The sequence below is a fragment of the Gouania willdenowi genome, chromosome 5 (assembly GCF_900634775.1).
Source record: "Gouania willdenowi chromosome 5, fGouWil2.1, whole genome shotgun sequence".
Lineage (NCBI taxonomy): Eukaryota > Metazoa > Chordata > Actinopteri > Blenniiformes > Gobiesocidae > Gouania > Gouania willdenowi.
In genome coordinates, this window is record NC_041048.1 from 7,733,013 (window position 1) to 7,754,365 (window position 21,353).

A 21,353-nucleotide genomic window follows, 5' to 3' on the forward strand; every position below is an offset into this window, starting at 1 on the left:
AGAAAGATAACTGTTTTGTATATCAGGAACTTATTTTCCTATTTAGGCATACTGTGCATTAAAGTGAATCTCTCATATTTTTGTGTTTATTAAAAAAAATGCTGCTCACTGCAATATTTCAAATGATCAAAAGTGTTATTAATTAAGCTTTGAACTCTCAACCTTTTTTAAAATGTGGTTTGATTTTTTGGGTTAAATGGATACTTACCCCACATTTTCAAATGTAACTTGAAAATGTGTGAGGTGGGCTTTATGAAAGTAAGTAGTTTAAAAAAACTGAAACAAACATATTTAATGTATTTGAAATGGCTGTTTTTGGAGGATGTAGAGAATTAGGTTGTCTACAACCAGGAACCCAGTAACAGAAAACACATAGAGCTTCATTTTAATCCTTTACTAATAGGTGATGATTTGTGTCATACAAGTATTTACCTCCGCCGAGTAGGGGTGTGAAAAATAATCGATTTTACAATTTATCGCAATTTTTGTGTGCTGATTTTAAATAAAAAAATGTATTTAAAAAAATCTATTTATTCATTGATATTTAATCAATATTTTTGTGTATTTGTGCAATATTTCAGTGGTGGTTACAATGCTTTCAATGTGTTGCAATGGTTACTTGATGGACTTGATTTTATGATGGCAGTGTGTGATGCCTGCAATATTTATGTATGCAGACATTTTATTTTTATATAATCTGTTCAGATCAGTGCTTAAACTGACACAATAGAACTCAGGGTGATTTATCCTTTATGTTCTCACTTACAGTTGTTACAATGTCGTCATTATGTTGTCATGGTTACTGTGAGACTTCTACACAGTAGTTTCAGTGAAAAGAAACTTGGTGCACTTTATTTTATGATGGCAGTGTGTGACACTGCATTTTCTTTGAAAATAAATAGTGAAAATGTGCAAAAATACTAAAAATAAATTAAAAAAAAAATAGGACGTTTTAAAGCAAATAGTTTTGACTCAATTTGTCCTCTGAATGATCAATATCTTCTGATGAACATATACAGCAACTTGATTTTTCATCTCTACGTTTAATTTTGATATTAACTGGGTCAAATATTGCGATATATTGTGATATTATCATATCGTGATGCAGGAAGCATCTTTCACTCCACACTGTGTGTGGAGTGAAAGATGAATGCACATCAAACTAAATGTGTCTATAATCAAGCGCTATATAAAATCCAATGTATTATTATTATTATTATTATTTTTTCACAGGAAAAGTGTGCAAACAAAGATGTGAGTTTGACGAGGGCATGTGATGGTCAAGAATCAGAGTTAGTGTAGATCTGCAGCTGCTGTTGGGTCCAACTACTTTGCAATAGTCTATGGCTGTGTTCGAAATGTCATACTAACGTACTGCTCATACTAAGTATGACATCAAAATGAGTATGTAGTACGTTCACTTTAGATATGAAAAGATTGAGTATGCAAGAACATTTTTTAAGAATCCACGGTGGGCACACTAGTTTTACTCAACCGTCCCATGATGCATTGTGAGTGGAACTTAAAATAGTCCTGAGACCGGCTTCAAGCTAAAAGTCAAACATTCCCTTTTAAAAATAAAAGCATCTCTTCTTGTCTTCCATTCATTTTTTAAGGCTTTTGTAAATAGGGATCTTATTTGAAGTTAACCGGAAGTTTTGTCTGTAGTAAATGGCGTAATATATGGAATCTCCAAAATGTTGGAATAAAACGTGTTTCCATGAGTTTTATGGATCAAATGACCACATGTTGTAATTCTACTTAGTCCCTTTCTCACTTGTTTTCAGAACTTTCAAAGGGGAAGAATCAGCAGAGATATTTAATCTCAGTGTGCTTCAGGTTTTTGACATTCTAGGTTCCAAATGCATCTTAACTCATTCAGTGCAAGAAATTCTTACTGTATTTTGGTGTTCCTCCAACTTTCTCTCCCGTCAGTCTGCACACACGCAACTTCCTCTTCCTCCCCAACATGCAGAGTGTCACTGCTTGCCCCGTTTTTTTATCACACTATCCATGAGTTTTACACATGCTCTGGTCGAGTATGCGCTGCTGTCTCATAAACGCCTTTCCTCTTCTTCCTCTTAGCTCTGCTGAGCATGGATGATCTCTCATCCAAAGGTGTGCTGCTACCTCCTACATGTCACCTATTATTTTGCTATCTGGCTCACAGGCTGGGGGTATTTTGTACCCACCTCCACACCGCCCCTCCGCCCCCATCCTCCCTTCATGCAGCAATGACCCGTTTGGCCCTGTTAGTTGATGGTTTTATCTCACGATCACAACATTATCAATAATCCACTCAGGTTCACACATGTTCTGTGTTAGTATGTGGAGCTGTGAGCTGCTGGATACATCACAATATCACTCTGTAGCGCCATAATCTCCCTTTTTCCTGCTTCTTCCTGCTTTGCTGGGTAGCATCAGGGGCTAATTTCCCATCTAAAGGTGCACTGCTGCCATCTTTTGGGCACAGTTGGTCACAACAACACCCCACAGCTTAGATATTGATGAGGGACCTCCGTCAGGGTGTTTTCTGGTAAGCCCCGTGAAAAAACGCAAATGACGTGTTATCTCGTCAATGGCACTGTGCGTTTGGATTTGAAATGACGAGATATCTCGTCAATGGCACTGAGTTAGTTAAGAACCTTGGAAGTATACTTCAGTGGGAATGGTCATCATCATAATCATATTTATATAGTAGACAGTATATACGCATTGCGTTTATAGTGTATAGTACATTAGTGTGACATTTCAAACAGTATTTATCAAAACTGGCCCATGAAAAGTTAAATGGTGATACCCAGTGTCAAAGTCATGGACATTCAACTTATTTAAGGCTTTTTGATGCACATTGGTAGTGAAGGCAGGCAGGCCAAAAGATGAGCTACAGCAGCTCATAATACTCTAAAGGTCATTGCAAGTTTCATGAAAGGTTCAGAATACACAATGCTTTGTAGTTTGTTGTGTAAGGAGCTGCAAAACCACAAGATTACAGCATCCTTGTACTTTACTGTTCATGAAGTTTTACTTTCAGTTCAGAAACGTACATCCAGATTGTCTACCAGCTGTTATTTGCTCTATATTTGTATAACAGCTGTACATTTCCAACCTTTATATAGACCTATGGTTTGATACACAGCAGGAATGTTCCTACGTTTACATGAGAACGGTTTTTAAACTCCGCACGTCCAATGTGTCTTTTCTTGGCTGCTGCCGTAACATGTCAGAGCACGCATCACAAATCCATTCACTCTGTAAAAGGGTGAAACGAGCCGTATCAAAGACGGTGTGTTGGCTTGTGTCTCAGCACAGTGGAGCTGCTTTGTGAACCAGAAGGCACGGAAGGCACACTGCCACGCAAGAGTGTGTTAAAAAACCACTTATTGTGTAATTACAAGTCAGCAGCTGTTTGTGTTTCCTTTTCTCACAGTGAATGCTTCCTGCATCACCAGCTGATTTACATCAAATTATGTCCAGTCGGCTGCAGGATGATGAACCCCTGTAGATACTTTCTATTATTCTTTAGTGAGAAGCAATAAAACACATCATCACCACTTTCAGTTTGAGCCCACGGGCTTTAGTAGAGTGTATATGTTTCCCTACACTACTTTAATATTAAAAGCTTGGATAATAAAGTGTTTTTTAGTTGTCCCTGTGAGGGGGAGGGGGGTAAGGCATGTACCCAAGTGTGTCAGTTTAGAACTGTCTCTCTTTGATTCAGTAATTGAGTCGCATCAGAGATGAAGGTTGATAAGAATGTGTCAGCTTTAAAATCCTGAGTTAAAGAAAATAATTATTGCCACAGCAGCTGTAGATTAAGAGGTACAGATGTGCACAAGAAGTGTGAAGTTTTTGACTTTGGAATACTCCAAACAAACATTAAACTCCAATAAAATCTCCAACTTACAAATGTAAAATTAAAATTCATCTGTTTGGATTTCAATGTAAGGCCCTTTAAATTCCACGTTAACGGAATCGCGGATAGAATCACGGAATCGACCAATAAAAACAGAATCCACCGTTAAATAGTGTGACAATATCTCGATGCGGCGATATATCGGAATATTTTTTCGCACGATCGATTATTGATTTGCTCGCGCTAAGTATCGATTTTTAATTGTTTTTTTTTCTTTCAAAAACCTTTTCTGATTTTTCACTAAAATGTGCAGGTAGGTCTTCACATAAATGTTGTCACTGTTTGTTGAAGGAACCAATACTGGAATTTTGCACTATAATGGTGTCACTGGTAAGAAAGACCCTATTTTTTGTTTACAGAAAGCACTATTTGAGATACTTATTCATTTACATTGGTATGTTGACACTTATTTACAGAAATGCTGCACTAAAATAGTGTTACTGTTCATAGAAAACTTTTTCAATTTATTGTCTTTCAGAGATATGAAATAAAAATCTTTTTTTTTCTTGTTAGATTATTCCAGATTGATTTATGACCAATATATCGATAATCGCAGTACCGTCATATCGTGAGATAATTGTTATTGCGAGCTGTGTATTGCGTATCGTATCGTGAGGTACCCAGTGGTTCCCACCCCTACCGTTAAACCCGCAAAGTGACGTAATAATTGTGAATGAAACGTCACTTTGTTTTGGGAAATGTTTCCGGGGACCGCTCATTCAGTCTTGAATGATGTCATTAGGATCATTTAAATTAGGTTGATTCAGTAAACCATTGATGAATAAATTAAACATTATTGCTGCTCTCCTACATCTTTATATGACATATTGTGAATAATTAAAATACAGCAGCCTGAATAATCCACGTCAGTAGAACTTATATCTACCTTTTAATTGGAGCTTACACATGGTTTTGAATTACATTTTTATTTTTGACCTACATTTTTGTTAAATTATGGTTTTCTATTTTTATTAGTGTTATTTTGTTTCCTCACAGGACTTAAAAACCAATTTTTTGATCAAATATTGGAAAACGGAATTTTGAAAAAAATAAAATGAATTTTTAGGGCCCTACAATAATTGAAAGGCTAAAGGATATGTTACAGTTTTGTACTACAATGTGTTGAATGGTTGGTATGGAAGTAGGAAGCTGGACATTTATCTGTGTACATTCAACTTATTGGTGCACAGCAGTGTGTTGTTATAACCATCATTGGTCCATTTCAACCTTTCGGTGCTTTATTTCAAAGTTATTTAAACAACTGTTAAAATCGCCTGTTTTTTTTTTTCTCCCAAATATAACAGGTGTATATCCATCTCTTTTTAAAGAAGACACGGCTAAAATGTTTTTTTTTTTCTTTTGTCATCACGTTTCCTTTCATTCCATTTCGTGTTCATGTTGTTTGACAGTTGCTTTACCTGCGGGAAATTTTTGGCAGGAAACAAAGGTTTAACTGTTAGCCTTTTAAAGAAAAACTACCTGCCATTGTTTCCCCCACAGTGGGGAAGAGCAAGTGCGTTACAAACTAAACCACAGCAGGAAATCCCCAGAAGCTCCGCGCTCAGATGAAAAGACCAATAATGTGCTTTAACTTCAAAAACATAGCTGTTATCAATGCAGTCATCTGCCAAATAGCATTTTGGGTCTGCAATATTTCTTTAATTCTCCTACAAATATGGAAGCAGAAAAATGTTATGCATGATTAGATTTTTGATGAATGAACACTGAAACTTCTTATTACACCTTTATTCACCAAATGATGGTAAATAAACTATCTATTCTATTCTGTAGTTATTTAGCTCAATGTTTTAGTGGAACATGATGGATTTTTCCAGTAATTTTACTTGCATTTACAGTCCGAAATGCTAAATATTTCACAATACTTGTATTCATTTCAGTCCCCTGGCATTAGTTTCACAGAATAAAGAGTGAATGAGTGTCATCAGGTTTTTGGCATGCAGCAGGTCTGAGTCCTTGACGTAGAGTAGTTTTTGCCTGATTTTCTTTTAGTCATACTTGGATATTTTTCTTTCCCATGACCGTTTCACAGATTTCTCAGGGTTGATGGAAAAAGGCTGTGTGAGACTTTTGTGTTTAGTCTGTAGATAAGGATTTCAGTTTTTATTTAGGTTTTAGTTCTCTCTACTGCTGTTTCATGATGATTCCTTGTATTTAGTGACTCCGGTCAGATAACTTGGGGGAAAAAAGGGCAGGAATAATGTGAAAAATGTTACATATACATTGTTTTTATGCAATCTAAGTGAATTTTTTGGACTTAAATAGACAGGTTAAGTTTTCTTTCAGTGAATCTGAAACACAATTGATTTATTTCTATTTTTTAAGTAATTAGCTTTGACAGGTGTTGTAATTTCCTACCAAATATAGTACAATTTATGTCAGTGTTTGTAACACCCCCAGCCTCTCTGTGCTGCTGCTGTTTTTCTGCCAATGCAAATGTGTCTGTGTGTGTCCCAGGAACAGGTTTTGACCACACAGGGACATCTGCAATGCATACACCAGCAGTACAGAAGGGGGGGAGGGGACGGTATAGTGTTTGAAATATTACAAAATGTCAAATTATTAATATACTAAAATTAGGGCTGCACGATTATGGCCAAAAATAATCACGATTATTTTGATCAATATTGTAATCACGATTATAATCACAATTATTTATCATATCAGGAAAAAATTTGTGTTTTTATTGAAATTCACATTTCTGAGTGGAAGGTGAGCATGAGCAACCGTTCTCAATGTGACGTTCTATTAGTTTCCCTTTTGTTCCTGGTAGACTCTTTTCCTTTTATTTAAATTCAAACCTTGTGATTTTTGAGATTATGTCAGCAGAAAGTGTTATAAATGTGCTTTTAGTAGTCAATTTTTAAAAATGTTTAGTTTTTTCACCACGGCCGATGTCACTAACCTTCGCGGCCGTTTGATTATTACCTAGTGGAAGTGCGTCTGATTGTCAAAACAATCAATGTTCGCCTTTTCCTAACACCTTTCCTTAACCCTGTGACATCATCCACAGGGTTATGGAAAAGGTGATCGGAAAGGAGATAGAACATGGAGTTTTTTTCATACGCACCCCCAGAATGTCCGCTCGCAATGCATCATGGGACGGTTGAGTATGACTAGTGTGCCCACCATGCACACTTCAAAATTGTCCCAATATAGTTTACTTCTGGGTATTTCTTGCGTACTCAATCTTTTCATACTAGCTAATGTGAACACACTGCATGCTCATTTTGACAACAAACTTAGTATGAGTAGTACTTTAATATCCCCCACCACAAAGTGTGGAAGGGGGATATAGGTTTGAGCTCCATCCGTCCGAGTTAAAGGTGTGTGGCTTCAGAGTATCAATACCTTGATGAAGTTTGAAAATGCGCAATTATTTTTTCTGGAGTTATTGCCCTTGTTCTGTTTTTTTTACTCTGTTTGAAGTATCTTCAAAGAGGACAGCTTTTCTTAGAAACCGTTTAAGATAGGATAACCAAATTTGGCATGTGGCTTCAGAGTATCAATACCTTGATGAAGTTTGAAAATGAGAAGTGCACAATTATTTCTTCCGGAGTTATTGCCCTTGTGCCATTTATTTTACTCTGTTTGAAGTATCTTCAAAGGGAACAGCTTTTCTTAGAAACCTTTTAAGATAGTTAGTAATTTTATATCTAATGTGATAATATTTTCTTACGTATACATCTAAGTTAGATTTAGGACATTTAGGTATAGGTTGTGAGTTATAATGAGAACCAATGATGTTGATGACTGTCTTCTTGTTATTATTATATTAGTAGTATGCAATTAGGAACACGGTTTAACTTGAATTTACATTTTATTTTCATTCATCCTGCTGGATGACAGAGCATTTCAGTGCAACTATTTAAACTATATCGTAGTCATGTTCTGGTTGTAAGATGCAGCCTTTGTTTTTTCATAGTTGTATCATTGGAGTGCAGGGAGGCGTGCTCGTGTGACGAGGAACCAGTGACTCAACATGAACTCTATTCAGGGTGTCGTGGACAGTTGGCCCTGCTTGTTTCCTCTTGAGGCATCTCTAAAATTAGATCCGCCGTCGGCTGCTTGCACAGAGCCTTTTCCCCACACATACAGACACAAACACAGACACACACACACACACACAGGCCCCCCAACACAAGATTGATGGACCGTGTTTGAGGCGTCACAGTGAGTTATGAGCTCAGGAGGTCACTTACATCACTGCAGTGGCAGGTGGCGACAGGTCATTTTGGAATGATTTGTGAGCACTGGTCGGGTCGGGAGCGCAACAGTTATATTTTATATTTGTGTTTTATACCAGAGAAATACTTTTTTTTTATTGTTGCCATGGTGGCACACTAGTCTGTTGAAAGAGATCATAAAAAGTTACATTTAAAAACTGTCAGATGTGATATTGCAACACAATTCCAACATATTGCTCTTTTTTTTCTTTTTTTTTTTTACACTCCCGATACGATACCAACATTTCTGCCTGGCATTTTGGTCAATAGTGATATCGATCCGACACGTTTTCAGCACAGATCATCCATACTTTAAATACTTATTTTGTAGTTTTGAATGTTAAAGAAAGGAGGCTTGAATAAGTGAGTAAAGTGGGGTTAAGTTTGCTGTAAACATAAGAATATTCTATAATTGAATAAAAATGTTAGTTAAAAAACCTAGAAAAATAACCTCAAATAAATCTAATAAAATGTAAATATTATGGATAGAGGTGCTGATGTGGAGTCTTGGAATAGAGTGCCTATAACAGAGTTTAGAGTAATTTTTTGGGTTTTTTTCAACCTAAGGGTTGTGCTCTTAATTAAAATGATAAAATTACTGATTAAAATTATATTCTTGTATTTTTTTTAATTGTTATTCTTTACCTCACACATTCTCAAACAAAAATATTCTCTACTTAAACTCAAATATCAATCTAGTTAAAATAAAATGCAGTATAGAAATATTTGAGCTTTGTGCACTAATCCTGACTACTCTATTTGTAATACAATGTGACAAACAAAAGCTACAGGTAGTTCTAGAAAAAAAATGTCTCTGGGGTCACCAGAAATTTGTGATAAAAATGGGGTCACGACCCACAAAAGGTTGGGAACCTCTGGTTTAGATGCAGGTGATACTATGATTAAAGCAAATACCGTAGTGTTATTGAAATATAAGATGCTTTGTGGTTATGTTTTATTGCAGCCTACACCCAGATCCAGCCCCATTCGCTGGTCCAGCCACACAAGCAGCAATTTGTGGTCCATCAAAGTCCCAGTTCCCAAAGGATGACGGGCCAGATGGTTCAGACGGCCTCCGTTCAGCCCTCGCCGCACCCCCTACCTGTGCTTCCTAAACCTGCGTCCCACCAGCCCTCCGCACTCAGCCAGCATGCCACCATCTTCCACTCCACCATCAAACCACACGCTCTCCACTCCAGCCTGAACCACAGCAAAGCTCAGCCTGTCCAGCTCACTGCCATCAACCTACAGATACAGCCAGCGGTACACACACGCACATACACACACACACACACACACACACACACACACAAAACAGCTTTTAGCACACTTAACAACACTCATTCATGCCTTTTTCTTGCTTCATTTTTACTGATTTTTTCTTTTTTCTGATTTATATTTTTATGTTTTTATAGCTATATTGCAGTTGTTATTTTAGCCAGTAAAGTGTCTTTGAATGTTTATTATTATTTAGTCTGTAGCCAATAGACTTTCTTTTAAACAAGATCAAAGTTTGAACAGAAGCAAAAAAATGTTTTTATTATTACAGTCTATTAATAATAATAATAATAATAATAATAATATTAATAATTATATTATTGTTTTAAAACTATAATTATTGTTTTTCCTTCTCATCGATGCTTATGCTGACTAATGTGGAAATGTTTTTTTGTTTTTTACTAGAACAACCTTCAAAATTTGAAATAAACTCCTTGAGATTATGTTTTTTTTTTTTTGTGTATATCAAATCAAAGTTATACGAATTAAGCAGTTAATAATATATCTTAGAACTTTTGCTTCTACAACAGATTCTGATTCTGTTAAGTTCTTAACGTCTTAAAAAAAGGAACCACATACATCTATAAAAGTGCCCAGTATGTTTTAGGAAAATAAAGTGCAATAAACTTCCAAGCTAAAATGCATTGAGGAGTGAGGTCATTTAGCAAGGTCTGATGTGGTTCATTAAAACAATCGATTTCGACATTTTTTGGATTGATACGATAACGACGTTGCAGTGAAATATCGCCAAATGGATTTTTTCTGACACCTGTATTTGTAATGCAGAAAAATAACCTGTATGTATTATGAGCGCTCACATGTAAATTTGAATTCCTTTTTCCATTTTTCTCTTCACAACGTAGGCTTCTCGACTGGCTCAGGACAGTAAAGATAAACCAACATCTCTAGTGCTCAGAGAGACTTGTCAGACACCATCTGTACAGCAGCAGCAGCAGCAGCAACAACAACCACCACAACTACAGCAGCAGCAACAACGACAGCAGCAGCAGCAACAACAACAACTACAGCAGCAGCAACAACAACAACTACAGCAGCAACCACAACAACAACAACAACAACCACCACCACCAGCAGCAGCAGCAGCAACCCCATCGCTACCCCCCAAATCTGTGGAGCAGCCCAAGGCCAACCCTGGAACACAAGCTGTTCAATCACAAGGTAATGAGCAGTGTGTGTAAAGAGTACTGATATATCCTACTCAAGTAGAAGTAATGTTACTTGATTGAAACTATACTCAAGTACAAGTAAGTCATACATAAAATACTCAAGTACAAGTAAAGAGTAGCTCAATTAAATAGTACTCAAAGTAAAACTTGCTCTTTACTTTCACCCCCCATGTTTATTTTTGGTAATAAATCTTGCCTTGCATACAGTAAATATCTCGTATATAAACTTAAAAAGGAAGAGACCAAATCTTACACAGTTAGAACTTAATTTATTTTCCACATAGGCATCTATATAAAATGAAAGGTTGGTCAAAATGTAGAATTATTTTTCAAATAAAATGAAAAATTCTCAGGCTCTAAGTATAGCTACAATTTAGGGATGGAAAGATTAATTGTGAGGCAGTTAAAAATTGATTCAAATGTGTAACGGTTCACATCGATACTCTGAAATTGAATCAGTCTTTATTTTAATTTTTTTATTTTATTTCTTTTAAAGGTTAAGGGCTCCATCTATTTAACAAATTACTTTTTTTCCCCTTTTAAAACATACTTAGGTAAAATTAGTGATTTAGATACTGTATTTCCTCAAAAAAGTACACGTACCCATAAAAGCAACTTAATTACAGTAACGTGAGTACTTGAAATCAATTACTTTCAATTACTCTAGTAATGAGAGATTCATTTTAACACACAAAAAAATGAAGGAAAACTTCAGATTTATGTCTCGATCCAAATATTGTCATTGATTAAAGAAATGTGTTTTATAATGTTTTGCCAACTGTGGCTTTCTTAATTTTCACTACATGCAGCATTTGGATTGGCAGTATGAAAATAGTTGACAGTTGACCTTTTATTCTGGCATCTACATAGACGTTGATATATTCTTTACACTGGTGATTATTAAAAAGCTGAAATGTCATGAACAGAATAAAAAGCTTTCCTGTTCACCTTCAGGCTGCTGAGATATGACAATTATTTTGCTATTTGGGTGCTTTTAATGTTTTCAAAGTGGTGCAGTGTTCCAAAAAAGAGGGATATAGGTTTCAGCTCCGTCCGTCCGTGTTAAAGGGGACAGCTTTTCTCAGAAATCGTTTAAGATAGAATTACCAAATTCGGTGTGTTGGAATTATTGCCCTTGTTCCGTTTTTTTTTTCTCCGTTTGAGGTATCTTCAAAGCGGACAACTTTTCTTATAAACCATTTAAGATATTTAGTAAATTTATATTCTGATGTGATAATATTTTTTTTATGTATACATCTAAGTTCTTAGATTTCGGACATTTAGGAAAAGATTGTGAGTTATAATGACAACCAAAATGTCGAGGGATGTTGATGACTGTCTTCATGTTTACATTAATATTAAATCAAAATATATGTATTTTTAAACAGAAAATTTGTCCCACAGAATTCTGGCAAACTGACATTGCAAATTTTGACATTTTGAACAGTTTCTAAACATTCAGGATTTTGTTTGAATTTGTGCTTTTTCCTTCACAAAAACATGGATTTTTCTGGTCTGGTCCAAACTCGGTTGTATGTGGCCCTTAAACTAAAATGAGTTTGACACCCCTGCAGCTCTAAAGTCTGTTTTGTGGCTGTGGAATTTGGACGGTGTTAGGATTGTTGGGTTTTTACTTGTTTCACGCAGACGGGAGGCAGACCTGTTTTCAGAGGCTCGTTGGAGTGTGCGTGTGTGTGTATGTGTGTGTGTGTGTGTGTGTGTGTTTTTGGAGGTGTGACTCCAGCTTGAATCACGCTGAGCCGCTAACGTGGTCGACTGCTAGAGAAAACAGGGAGGCGGACCCAGCTTTAAAAGCCTTTCATTTACTGTTGAGAAGCAACATTGCTGCTGCTCACTGTCAGACATGGCAGCAGGTGGTGTGTATGTATGTGTGTGTGTGTGTGTGCGTGCGCGTGTGTGTTAGAGGGAGCCAGAGTGCACTAAGTGACAGATCTGTAAACCAACAAACCACACATGTTCTCATCTGACCCAGAAGTTCAGAGGTAAGAACAATCTTTTGCCTTTTAGACGAACACGACACAAAAACTGATGTGAATACATTTTATTTGATTCTGTTGTGTCGGTGGGTTAATTTAGACTGATTATAAACTCATACGGTTTGTGTTTGTTTTAAAAACTCTACTGTTCATGTTCAACAACTCGTTTTAAAGACACTGTGGCTGCTTAATGTTTGTCCACCTAAACATCTGGAATGGCAATATATTGGTTTTAAACTGTTGTTGGTTTGTCTTTGAAAAGAAAAAAGAAAATGACCTTGAAGTATTTGTGTATTTATTATTAGGCGTGTCTAGATACAACTTTTTTTTTTTGGACCTCCGATACGATACCAATATTCTGATTTAACTGACCCATGTATTATTACTAATCAATTCGTTCCAGAAATTTGAACCTTAAACAAAATAAATAGAAAAATAGATTCTAAGACCCTCAAAAATAACCTTGATAAATCCAATAAAAAACAAAGAATAATATTTTTAAATTGCAAAATAACTGCTAGTTCCACTTAAATATAGGAATATTTTGCATTTAAATATCATAAACATAATTGACACATCCCACTGACTCTGCACTTGATTCTGTTATACGGCACGTTTTGTTTGTTTATGTGAGTGTCTGCTCTGTCACTGTCACAGGAAGCAAGCATTAAAAGCATTTCATTGCATAATGAAACTGTGTTTTTATCTGTGTATATGACCATAAACAAATCTGAATCTGATATAATGAGAATACCCTGAAAATTAACCTCAATAAATCAAATAGAAACATAATTTTAAAGTGCACAATAAAAATTCACTTTACTTCAGTTTTTTATTTTCTTTTGTCATATGGGGAAAAATAACACAATATTGTCTCTTGTAAATGCTTGTATTCGATTTTTGATTCTGGCCGATATAATCCGATACTCGTTTATTTTCTTTTTCCTGCTGATACCTAATCAATATTGGTTCAGGACACCCGTAATATTTATTTAAAGGTTTCATTTGATGAAAATTCACTTTTTGGTTCAGTTTGTGCACTATAATTAGTTTTTTCTTTAATGCTAATGAACAGAAATACCTTCCTTATTACAAATCATGTATAAACTGTCTTTTACATTCGATGTATTTGTGTTTTTTCATCAGATTGTTCCAAAAATATAGTTTTTAATTACATGCTCCATTCAGTGCTGTTTGAGGTCGACGGATGAAAAATCCCTTTTTAGATGCAAATCAAGCTGCATCACATTAGGTTCACTGACGGATTATCTGACTAACTGTGGATTAGCGGGATTCTGCTAAAAGTGACATTGTTTGATAATTAGCTCTGCCACAAAGCCAGTGGCTCAGGAATGGTGGGTGAAACCAACTCGAGTGGCGTGAGTTTCTCTCTAATATTAGCCGTAGGATTAACTGGATTAACGTGTTTGAGTTTGTAAACAAACAGAGTGTCAGCAGCAACATGGCCCAGTGTAGACGTTCCACATCTGTATTGATCCTGGTGATTTTAGCAGCACAATTGGGATTTCTTATGTTATGACTGATGAGATTGTTTAAACTTTATGATTCATCACTACACACTATATGTTTCTGTTATTTTTTGTTCACACTTGAAGTTTCATACAAAGACTGACATTACGCTGTCATTAGCTTGAATAAGGTGTCATGAAGGCTGTCATTAAGTGTCGTTCCTTAAATTATGACACCTTTCACTAAATTATGACACCTTTGGAGCTATGTTGGCATTTTTTGGGTTAGGTGGAGGGATCTAGTGGTTTTGGTTAGGATTCTCACCAGGAATTTTTCATAGCATAGGGGGCTCGTGTGGTGCGCGGGCAATTTTGACATTTATAACTCTCGAATTGGCCAAATTTAGTGAAGTAAAGCTAAAGTTGGGTTTTTTTTGTTGTTTTTTTAATCTTTGTTCCAGCCTTTCTTGAAAGTTAAAAGTTATTTGTTGAATTGGTGAATATATATATATATATATATATATATAGGTCCTCCACTAATAAATACTTTATTTAGCACTGTCATGCCTACACTGAAGTAGTCCCAAAGCACTTTACAATATCAACTCATTCACACTTTCACACTCCAATGGAACTGAGCTGCCATGCAAGGTGCTGGTCAACCACTGGGAACAATTTAGGGTTCAGTGTCTTGCCCAAGGACACATTGACGCATAGACTGGGATTGAACCCCCAACCTCTCGATCAGAAGATGACCCCTCTACCACCTGAGAATTCAAAAGATTCATTCCAAGATAGGCTTTTCAAATTTATATAAGGTATTGTGTGTGACCTGAATCCATTGTGAGTTATAAACATGATGAGCAGCTTCATGTAACGCTACACGCTACGTCTGGTTGAAGCTAGACTGTTTATATCGGACAGTGATTATGTAGATGATGCACACAGGCAGCATCGGGGGCAGCTAAGTGGCTGCAGAGGTCCTCAGGTAAAGGCTGGAGCAGCCGAGCAAATTGCCTGTATTAAATAGACGGTGCTGCTGATTTATGTGTTTCTCTGTTATGGAGATTAAAAAGAGGGTTAAAACAAACAACCCGTGCACGCCTGGAAGTGCCTCTTGTATCCAAGTGTGCAACAATTATTATGGGGGTACCGATTAAAAAGGTTAAAACGATGGAGAATCCCCCCTGCTGAAAACTGTACGTAGGGGGCGCCATCACTACGTAGGGGAGCAGAATTACAAGGTCGGGGGCTTCTACGCTCAACAGCGCTGGCTGGCGAGAACCCTGGTTGGGTGTAAGGACCTGGATGATCAATAAATGTGTTATAAATTATAACAGATTGTAAAACCATGAATCAAACAAACCATGATGTATACATATATACAAACACACACGTGAGCCCACCATTTAAAAATCCAAGTCCTCCCCACCCTCCTCTATTAGGAGATGGAGTATCGAAGGGTTATGGTAACGAACAACACTTACTGACAGCCTTCATGACACCTTATTTATGCCAATGACAGGTGTCATGTCGTAATAATGACAATGTAATGTCAGCCTTATGTAAAAACTGTTTTTCTTTCTCTCTTTAGGTGTGACATCGTGTAAGAGACCAAGTGTCCCAGCAGAGTCCCCGCCTCCACCCATGACCTCAGGCAACGAGAGCGAGGCTCCCGCAGTGACGGGTCACACACCCCACAACGGGGAGAGCAAACTGCCCCAGGCCATCGTCAAGCCCCAGGTCCTCACCCATGTCATTGAAGGCTTTGTCATCCAGGAGGGGGCCGAGCCGTTTCCTGTGTGTGTGAGTGCCACTTATCAGCTTTTTCCTGGCAGGAACAACACGATAAACAATTCGTAGCTGCCACGCTTTTCAGTGTGGATGCCTGCAGGGGGGGCGTCATCACGCTAACATGAGCCGTCTGTTAGTGTGCACAGTGATAGCTCACAGCTTCTGTTGGAGCGAGGCACTAATTACTTGGAGATAAAGGGGAACGTAGCAGAGAACCAACGTATATCTGAAGGATTTAAAACTTTCCCATAATCTGTGAAAATCACTCGATGTCATGTGCTTTTAACTCCTTCTCTTGATTGGACGTTGCTGGTTCTCTATAATCTCAATCTTTCAAATGATTAGTAATACCTTTTTTATCCACTTTACTCAGTTTTAATTTGTAAACTGCAGCCTCTTCCCCTCATGCTGGACCTTTAGTGTCACTGCTGTAATCCTATGCTGAAAGTTCCATTTCTGGAATGAATGTAATTAATGAATATACAGTTAAAGTAAGTAAGTAAAATGTATTTGTATAGTGCCTCTCACAGACAATAGTCACAAAGTGCTGCACAATAGTAAAATAAATAAAATAAATAAGTATAAGGGCGTGTAATCAAGTAAATAGTAAAAAACTATAACAAAACGTGTTAGGTCAGGTTGGACTAAAAGTAGGTTTATAGTTGCTTTTTGAAGGGATTCACTTTAAGAACGCACAATAACATTAATTTTATTATCTCGTGAAAAATTCCTAGTAATGAATTAAAAAATAATAATTACATTCCAGCCTTCACATAATGGTTTAATGCAGTGTTTTTAAACCTTTGAGGCGGGGTCTGGGCTTTAACTGGGGTCGAGTGAATTGTCCAGTAATTTATTTTATTTGTATTTTTAATGACTGAATAAATATTTATTTTATTTTATTTAAATTAAAACACGCAAAATTAAACAACCGTTTTTTATACTTTAACATTGTCAAATATAAATCCAGTTAATAATAATAGTAAAATATCTAAACAACTTGTTACTAACACTAGCAGCTCTGTATTTGTCGTGCAGTATAACAAAGGTGAACAAAAAAATTATTCTAGAAAAATATTTCCAGAAATGTTTAATATCAAAATGGGGTCACGACCAAAAACAGGTTGGGAACCAGTGGTTTAATCTTTTATTGAATGGTTATTTATGAATCGGTTGCTCGATGGTAAACATACATTTCTTTCACTATTAAATACTTCTTGTGTTTTCACTTTTGAGTTTTATTTTAATTAACTTTTGTCAATTTCTTTGATTCGCGTTTGTGTGCAAACCTGCCGTACGTAAGGTTTAAAATCACAATAGGCAGCAGTTTAATTATGAATTGTTCAGAATTGTACAGAAAAATTTATTGTCAATGCACTGAAAAAACAATACAATGAAAATATGAAATCTCGTTGGCAGCGGTTAATCATCAAACAGCAGAAAAGTCAAAATATGTGGTCATAAATATAATTATTATTTTTAAATTAATGAATAAAAACAATTTGGGAGTTAAGAGTTAAAAGTAGCAGCTAAAAGGCACAACAGTTGTTTAATAAAAGCATTAGATGGTATGTTTTATTTAGTGTTATCAGTAAAATTGATCCAAATTATTTGAGTAATCATCTACTTTTTACTTTGTTTTCTACACTTTGTTCTTTGAACGTGTTTTAAACCTTGTTTAAGCCTTAACAGCAGTTATTCCTTCCTCTTTTAGCGACCACTGCAGTTCTAGTCGACACTGTAGACATAACGGTGGTCTATATTCATATATCGGCACATTTTCATATGTGTGCGTCTACTTCCAGGTGGATCGACTGCCCGTCCTCATCGACAGCCCTAAGAAGCTCGATCAGCTGTCCTCAGATCCAGATAAAACTCCAGTGAGCAACGCAGCCAACTCCGACTCTGATGACATGCACCAACCAGGTAGGAACCAGCTTCAGCAGGTATATTCAACATGAATGTATTCATAAATAATAATTCAGCCTCATATTGTTGTTCATGATGATAATGACGTAGGATTCTGGGATGTTGTGAAGTTTTTCATCATTCTGTTTTGTATCGCCCCAAATTAAGGGTTTTTCAAAGCTGGAGTCACCTGGATTTCAAATGGAGTCGCCTGAAATATCTCGTAGTTGATAAAAAAAAATAAATAAATAATTAAATAAATCACTGACTAAAATCATATTTTTGTAATTTTTAAAATTATTATTATTATTCTTTCTCAAATTAAAACACCACACACTATCTCAAACAGTGGTATTCTATATTTTTCCTTTCTCAAATATAAATCTAGTAATAAAAAAGAGACAAAGAAAAAAGCAGAATAAAAATTGAATAAATAAATAGTTAATTAAACAATAATAATAATAATATTAATAATATTTTTGTCAAATTAAACCACCTCACACACTATCTCAATCAACTGTATTCTATATCTCCACTTCCTCAAATATAAATAAAGTAAAAAAAAAAAAGAAGAAAAAAGCTGAATAAAAATTGAATAGCTAAATAGTTAAATAAATAAAAATGATAAAAAATAAAAAAGATTAATATATTTTTATAATTTTACAAAATTTCAAATTAAAACACCACACACTCTAGTGCAACACTATATCACAAACATGATCAAAAACGAATTCCAAAAATTTTTAATTAAATGTCTCTGGGGTCGCCAGAAATTTGTGATATCAAAATGTGGTCATGACCCAAAAAATGTTGGAAACCGCTGCCCTAACTGCACCTATTTTTAATTATTTGGCCTCATGATACTTATGACAGTTTGAGAAAAAAGCCCTTCAAAGGGGTTTATAATAATAATACATAAATAATAAAGTGTTGTTCTATTTATCTTTATTTATCTCTCTTTGCACACTCCTAGTTTCCCTGGCACTGATAGTTCAGTGTGTGTAAATAATGTGTTTTTAATGTTATTAATTTCATGTTTGATCTTGTTAATTTGGAAATTCTTGCCTTTCTTTATGAACTGAGGTCAGCATTGCTATATTAATTTTCCTCTTCAAACCTAAGGTCTTAATTTAGTGCCTGCAACCTCTCACTAATCATTATCAACTCAATTGTGACAAAGCAAAAGTTGCAATTTTTCGCATGCATTTGTTCCTTTTTCTGGGTAATATTATGCTTTTAAATCCACTTTGCTAACACAAGAAAATGTAATCATTTCTCCGACACAAAGCAAACATGTTAATTCTACGTATCCCATCAGTGAGTGGTTCTGCAGTTGTGTTCTTTTACCCTTTTTTAAACTGTATTATTCCTATATTGGAGCAATGAAAGGCTAAACCTGCTGCAATAGTTTCCCAGTCTGCTTCCACTCATCCAGCATCTCGAGCTGAAGTGATAGACATCAAACAAGATTCTAAATATCTCTGTTTTTTGAGCACTCATTCATTTTGACATCTCTGCAGCAGCAGAAGCCGAAATATTCCTTTTTAATAGGATGTAATGAATGATTTACATCATCTCCATCTTCTGCTTATGTACATTAGCTGATTGCGACATGGCTTTTCATTTTTAATTTGGTCGGAGTGGACCGAATGTGTATGTTCAGATAAAACAGCTCAGCTTTAACCATGTCTGCTTTTCTCCACCACAGAAAAAGAACCAATGCTGACGTGTGAATACTGCGGGGCGGTCAACGCCGCCTCCACTTTCAAAGGCTCCAAAAGGTTCTGCTCAGTAGTTTGCGCCAAAAGGTTGGTCATGTTGGTTTTTTACCAGTGTTGGAGTCAATTATAACAAATCACAATTACTGAGCTTTTAATGAATAAACCCATAAACCTTAACTTTCCTCTTGTGTTCACTTTGTGTTAGCATCTCTTATGATAACGGTTTTGAGTTTAAGTTTTGACCCCTGTCTTAAATCAGCTGTAAAATACACTAAAACAATTTATCTGTCATCCAATTAGTTTCTCATCTCTTGGTTAACTCATTAGGCTTCCTTATCCATTAAAATATTGGTATTAATATTTTAGATTTGGGCGTATGAGCCTTTTTTCCAGGGTTCGCTCAGATCTTTAAAAAGTCTTAAAAGGCATTAAATTTATGAATCTAAAAAAAAAAGGCCTTAATTGGCATTAAAATGTCTTAAATCAATGTTTTAAAGGTCTTAAATTTTAACACATAAGTATGATTTTATGATTGTAATTAGTCCAAAATTTTAAAATGAATGGTAACATTTGTTTTTAGAAATGTATAATTTACCGTAGCGTCACGCTATCACGACAACAGAACCAAGATTTTTCTTTATGGTTTATGTTGGGGTTTCATAGATTTTTGGCTATTTTTGTATTCATCTTGTGTGTTTTGAGTGATTTGGGGTTTTTTTTTTTTTTTTTTTGTGTATTTTACTGTCATTTTGTGTGTTTTTGTGAGTTTACTTTTGTGGCCGCCAATTGCATAAAATTGACCTCAACTAAATGTAATTGATGTGGCATTTTTTTCTCCCAGTTGTGTTTACTGTGAAGTTGGTCTTAAGTTCAATTTCAAAAGCCCTTAAAAAGTCTTAAAAAGTCTTGAATTTAATTTTGTCGAAGCTGTAGGAACCCAGTTTTCTGTCAGAATACCCCTTATATTTAATTAATTTAAAAATTGTATAATTATTATGAAAATAACTGACGGGTTGTGGGTACAAGTTGATATAAAACATATTTTAATAATTAACTACGTACAGTATGTGTAAGCCATAGAACTGTAACATGGTTCACCAGGTTTGCATTTACCAGTAATTCAATTGTAATGAAATTCCATAGAAGTTTCCATAGAAATACAATTACAAAGATTTTGTTAAATAACATCATAGTTGTTATTAATTATCACATTTGCGATTACAATTATGATTGAGCCCAACCCTGGTGTGTACATTCTTGGGTGATTCCATCACTGCTGTCATGTGAAGGCACTAAAAACAGGACCGTTGTCACTAACAGGTACAACGTGGGCTGCACAAAGCGAATGGGGCTTTTCCACCCAGAGAGAAGCAAACCAGCAAACCTCTGGAGACGAAGATCTCAAGGACGACCAAGTGTAGAGGCAAAGAAACGGGTACGAAAACACTCGATCAGATACATCCTAGTTTTATTTTATTTTTTATTTTATTAGACACAACGAAAACAGAAACTATATATATATATATATATATATATATATATATATACTGTACATGATACACAGACATAATACAGTACATATGCAATGCAATATGACAGTAGGTGATCAGTGAATATTTACATCGTGTGTGTGTAATAATAAAAGAATAAATAGAAGGAAAAGAAAGTCTTATTTTTTTAAAAATTTGTAGTTCAAAATAAATAAATAAAATTAGATACAAAAATAAAAACACGTTCAGTAAATCTTAACTTATTACTTTTTTCCATTATATTTAAAATATCCTATTTGTAAATTTAAAAAAAAGAAAGAACACTGGAACATCGTGCATATATGAAAAT

The 21,353-nt window shown here is 35.5% G+C and overlaps 1 protein-coding gene across 1 annotated transcript in view; it reads left to right on the forward strand.

Moving 5' to 3' along the window:
* phc2b (polyhomeotic homolog 2b (Drosophila)) overlaps positions 1 to 21,353 on the forward strand; it is a 46,259-nt gene that overhangs the window by 20,726 nt on the left and 4,180 nt on the right. The window contains exons 8-13 of the mRNA XM_028446633.1: positions 9,125 to 9,423; positions 10,302 to 10,617; positions 15,686 to 15,897; positions 17,691 to 17,811; positions 19,502 to 19,601; positions 20,835 to 20,949. Of these exons, the coding sequence (XP_028302434.1) occupies positions 9,125 to 9,423; positions 10,302 to 10,617; positions 15,686 to 15,897; positions 17,691 to 17,811; positions 19,502 to 19,601; positions 20,835 to 20,949 (1,163 nt within the window). The remainder of the gene's footprint in view (positions 1 to 9,124; positions 9,424 to 10,301; positions 10,618 to 15,685; positions 15,898 to 17,690; positions 17,812 to 19,501; positions 19,602 to 20,834; positions 20,950 to 21,353) is intronic.